Raw genomic sequence first — 5087 nt, 5'->3', positions numbered from 1 at the left:
ATAATAAGACATTTAAGATCTGGGAACAATTAGAAGAAGAACATTTGAGTAAATGAATTTAGTCAAAATAATTTATATATTATAGTAAATTCATTGGTATTTCAAAAAAATTCAAATCCCCTTTGGACTAATCATTGTCATCTTAAGGTCAATATATTTTTCCAAGGCTTAGTATATTACACAAAATTGATCAATAACCCATAAAAATGGTTTATAGACTATGCATTATTATGAATTGTTTAATTATAGCTTATATGATGTTTTAAAATTAGAATTGTTAAATTTAGAATATATTTGGGGAAATTGTTAAGACTGATAAGATCAAGTCCTCCTATTTCAATTCCAACTACACTAACATGATAGTGGTGAGCAAACAGCTAGAGACAACATTATCAAACATACAAATTATTAATTTATAGATATTAATATAATAGTTTTCTTTTAAACCTAAAATGCAAATTTAATAAGATTGCTAATTAAATTATAGTAATTATTACTAGTAAAAAAAATTTCACAAACAAACGATTGTGAGCCCTTGGTTTGCTCACGAAGTTGAAAGATTCTTAACCAAGTTACCATGAGTCAAGTCTTGTTGAGTGCAAGGATCCAACATCACAAGGGATGAAATTGCAATGGTGTCCCAAATGAATTTGGTAGAATATATGACCTTTAGTATATAACCCTCAGCCTTTGACTCTTAACTAAAAAAGATTTAATAAAAAAAACCACACAAATACATACTAAATTGTCTCCATAAACCTTAAAAAAAACTAATCACATAAATGTTTACTAAATTGCTTCCAAAAAAAATTAACTACTAACCACATAAATGCATACTAAATTGCCTCACAACAACTAGAAGGGGGAGTTGGAGTTCACCTAAATTTCCAAATAAAAAGGGATGAACATATTTGAATATTCTCAAACACCTTATATCATATAACCAAGTATTATCGTCCTATTATTAGAAAACTTATTTCTCATGTCCATATAAAATGCTATCACGCTTTGGAGACGTGAATATATCAAAGAAGTATCTTGTGTAACCATGAGAGGATCCCTCTACACAACGTAGTCACAAAGTTGATATCCCTCTCAATCATCTTTTCTTGTTTTAACTCACAAAATTGAGCATGGGCGCAGGGGCCAATTCTTCAATTGGTTTGCAAGATCTTCAGTTATAGCATCTAATTTCTTCCTTTCTAGCCATGCTGCTTGCTCAGCCGCATCCTGTGGTCTCTGCGCAGATTCCAATTGCCGTTCGAATTCTGCTCTTATAGCATCTAATTTCTTCCTTTCTACCGATGCTGATTCTGCAGCTGCCTCCTGTGCAGAGCGTGCAGATTCCAATTGCCGTTCTAAATCTGCTCTTATAGAATCTAATTTCTTCTTTTCTGCCAATGCTGATTCTTCAGCCGCTTCCCGTGCAGACCGCGCAGATTTCAATTGCTTTTCTAATTCTGCTGTTACAGCTCGCACTCTCTCTTCCATTGCAAGCGCGTTCTTTTCCATCTGAAGGCACAAATACGTAATGTAAATATGGTCTCTCACCTATATTAGATGACCAGTTTAAAATCATCTTAGAGGAACATTCCAAGGTTTAGACATAATTAGATTACCATCTCGTTTAATCGTTTGATCTGTTCTACATATGTTTTTTCCTTGTCTTTTATGTGAATACACTGCGATGTCATCATCTGTAAAATAAATGAATAAAAATTAGTTCAATAACACAGACAATTTCATATAATGTATGCACTTTCACTATGTTTTGGTGTGCCAAAGATTTAACGCTCAACGCACCTGAGCTTTTGTGAACAAATCATTGGAATAAGGTTGATTTCCATTATCAGCAATGATACCGTCTACTTGCGCCAGTAATTTAGTTATTTGATTTTTCTTGACAGTCTCTGATGGATTTTTATTGTTGAAAGCTAGCATTCTAGAATTGCAACGGCTTATAGCTCTCTGCATCAAACAAAAATTTATTCGTAATCATACGATAAAATTTATGTAAATGCATGATGATTGTAAATACAATAATACAATAATTTATTGGGGATTCATAATGGTTGCAGCATTCATAGAATTCAATTTCTGTGTCCTTTGTGATGTTGGTAAGAATCACATTCTCTAACAAACTATTCGATAAATCATTTCATTTTGACCTAAATGAAATATATGTAGGTTCTTTCATATCTCTTAAAATCAAGAATGATGTATGACCAATAGGAAGGCTTGAATTTCATGTAGTGTCTCATCTTGCACATCTAAATATCTAACCAAAACCATAAACCCTTTATAATGCAAGTATTTTCATTCCATGAGTACTTGTGATTAGTTGTTAATTGGTGAAAAAGCCACTGAATCTATACATCTCCTTGTCATTCTTGGTTAACTTAATCTTGCATATAAATAAAAAAGTTTCTAACTAATATTCATACTTGAAAGAGAAAGATAGTTGAAGAAAATTTCATAATGATAGTCTAAGAATTTTTCACTTACCTTTTTAAAGATGAGAAATGTTATATGATGTATTTGACACTATGATCTATGTTATGTAAAATTGTCTTGCTTTAGGATTTGGTTTCCAATGATAGAAAGAAATTTCTTCTTAGTTGATTTGGTTATTAATAAATGATAATGGTTTGACTTCCTACATCGAGACAAATACAATAGTATTTCCTAAAATACCTTTTTAACGGTAAATGTTTTGGATAAATCTGATATGGTGAGTATTGGTGTAGTGCACATTCAATGCTTATAATTTCCAAAGCAATTATTGTTCTTTTAACCGCAGTGATATATTTAATTTGACATTGTAGAAAAAGGTCAACAACTAAATATTATAATCACTAGTAAAAAAATGTAATAATATCTATCACGTAATAATCCTTGAAGAGAAATGTCATTTCTTTGTATCATAAATCCCTTAAGATTCTTCTATTGATATAATATGCATAAGAGAATCCATCTTAATGTTTAGTCAAGAGAATGCTAGAAAGTAGATGTGGCACTAATGAGGAAGACAAAAATAACTAAAATTTTCAGTTGTCAAGTAGATGTGGCACTAATGAGGAAGACAAAAATAACTAAAATTTTCAGTTGTCTCTTATGAGTTTGGAAGGTGTTTTTGGGAATATATGCTTCTTGTAGGATAACTTTACTTCTATGACTCTTTCTATTAAGATAATATATAGATGCGACACTACATTGAGGAAGAAAACATAACTAAAATTTTCAATTGTCTCTCATGAGTTTGAAAGGTATTCGTGGAAATATATGCTTCTTGGAGGATAACTTGGTGATATCAGTACACTAATCAAGTACATGGAATAAGCATGTTGAATGTAAATTATCTATTGGCTCACTAATCTTTGGAATTGGAAAATTATATTGGATAATAAGTTTATTATGTTACTATTAAATTGATACACAATCTCTATAAGTATTATTTCTAACAAGGAATACTGATAAAAAGTATGGACAAACAATAAGTTGACTAATGTGTGTCTTTAATAATTATACAATTATCAATCAAACATAAAATCTATCTATAAATTATTATTTGTAATGGTCTATATTTTGTGGTGCACACAATGTAATCAACTAAATTACATGATCATTTAAATATCAAGGAGGTAGCAATGGAAGTTCTTCATCTATACTAAAATGTGTTTTCTTTGTAGTTGTAGTAATTCTAAAAGTTTACTTGAACCTACTTATTATGTGAGATACACAACACTATGTAGTATCATAACTCAATGAAAACCCATTTTAACAAATTCTCCAAATAAGGGTAGTTGACTATATTTTATGGATTTATTTTATCTTTCCAAGTATATTTTTTTCAATTTAACTATAGTTATATCGATATTTCTAGGAAATCTAACAATACAAGTTGCAACTGGTCAAAACACTATACTTTGAAAGCCACATCACAACAATATAATAGAAGGACAAACACATTAGTTTAAAAATTGTATTCTACAACTAAAATACTAACATCCATTATTCTCACCTTTCAAGTGGCTACAAGTTTAGTAGTTATCATTAACTCAAATGTGGAATATTAATAAATGTAATAATTTACCTACTATGGTACCCTAGGGTTTTTCAATGTTATAAGACCTACTTGAAGTGAAAAATATTGTTAGAGAATGCCTTTTTATGTAGCCCTTATCTATCCTTATTCATGGTGTGGCTATTCTATCCAATATGTGGACCAAAATATCTAAGGTAGGATCATCACTTCGTTCAAAATATTCCTCTTTAAATTTTTATCAATCTCTTTAAATCTAAAAATTTCCTATTTGTGGTAGCTTTTAATACATTTTATAGTCACATTTGCTACATATTTTTCATCTTTGTAACATTTTAGATTTGATGGATTCCATAAGAATTTAATTAGGGAATACATAGTAGTAGCTAAATTGATAGAGGAATTAATAAAAACATAGACCACTTGAACATCCAAATGGATAGAAAACTACTAGTAGGCATTTGGTGCACTTACAAGTAAAGTAGTATAATGAGCAATTCTACTTTATTCTCATTATACTATAATATTTCACATGTGGACATCAATGCAATTAGAGAAACAATTGAATAAATATTAGTAGAAGAAAGGGGAAATAAAAGATATATCTATATAATCTTTGAACTCAGAAACACCTCTAAGACCACACCCATGTAAAATTTAAAAATGACATTTTCCCACATTTCTATTAACTAAATTACTATCATCAAACTCTACCAAGGAAAAAATTAAAGCCCCCTAAATGGGCTTGTAACCCATAACAAATTGTAGAAAGTTGTTAAATCTTTTATTCATAACTTTTGTTTGATTGTAAGTCTAAAGATGATGTAGTATCCTAAATTGTATACCTTTATAATTTCACACTATATTTCGAACAACTTTGGCAATTGTGTAAAATTTATGCTTAATTGTGCTCACTTTCGAGACCATTTCAATTAACTGGTTGCATTCTACTATTCATGATTTTTTTGTGGCTCATTCTACTAGGACTAAGATAACTAGTGCCCATGTCCTTGTTGATTTATCCCTACTATCAAATCATAAAAAC

At 30.0% G+C, this 5087-nt stretch overlaps 1 protein-coding gene across 1 annotated transcript; it reads right to left on the bottom strand.

Annotated features, from left to right (window-relative positions):
* Positions 1-1119: 1119 nt before the first annotated feature.
* LOC131068401 (immune-associated nucleotide-binding protein 9-like) lies at positions 1120-4012 on the bottom strand. The gene is made up of 4 exons (XM_059217622.1): positions 4007-4012; positions 1804-1968; positions 1620-1697; positions 1120-1512 (listed from the first exon to the last, which is right to left on the bottom strand). Exons 1-4 carry the CDS (start codon positions 4010-4012, stop codon positions 1120-1122), a joined length of 642 nt encoding a protein of 213 aa, XP_059073605.1.
* Positions 4013-5087: the final 1075 nt, after the last annotated feature.

Source organism: Cryptomeria japonica, chromosome 3 (assembly GCF_030272615.1).
Source record: "Cryptomeria japonica chromosome 3, Sugi_1.0, whole genome shotgun sequence".
NCBI classification, from domain to species: domain Eukaryota; kingdom Viridiplantae; phylum Streptophyta; class Pinopsida; order Cupressales; family Cupressaceae; genus Cryptomeria; species Cryptomeria japonica.
Note: the sequence above shows the minus strand (reverse complement) of the source record. Positions and strands in the feature narration are given on the sequence as shown.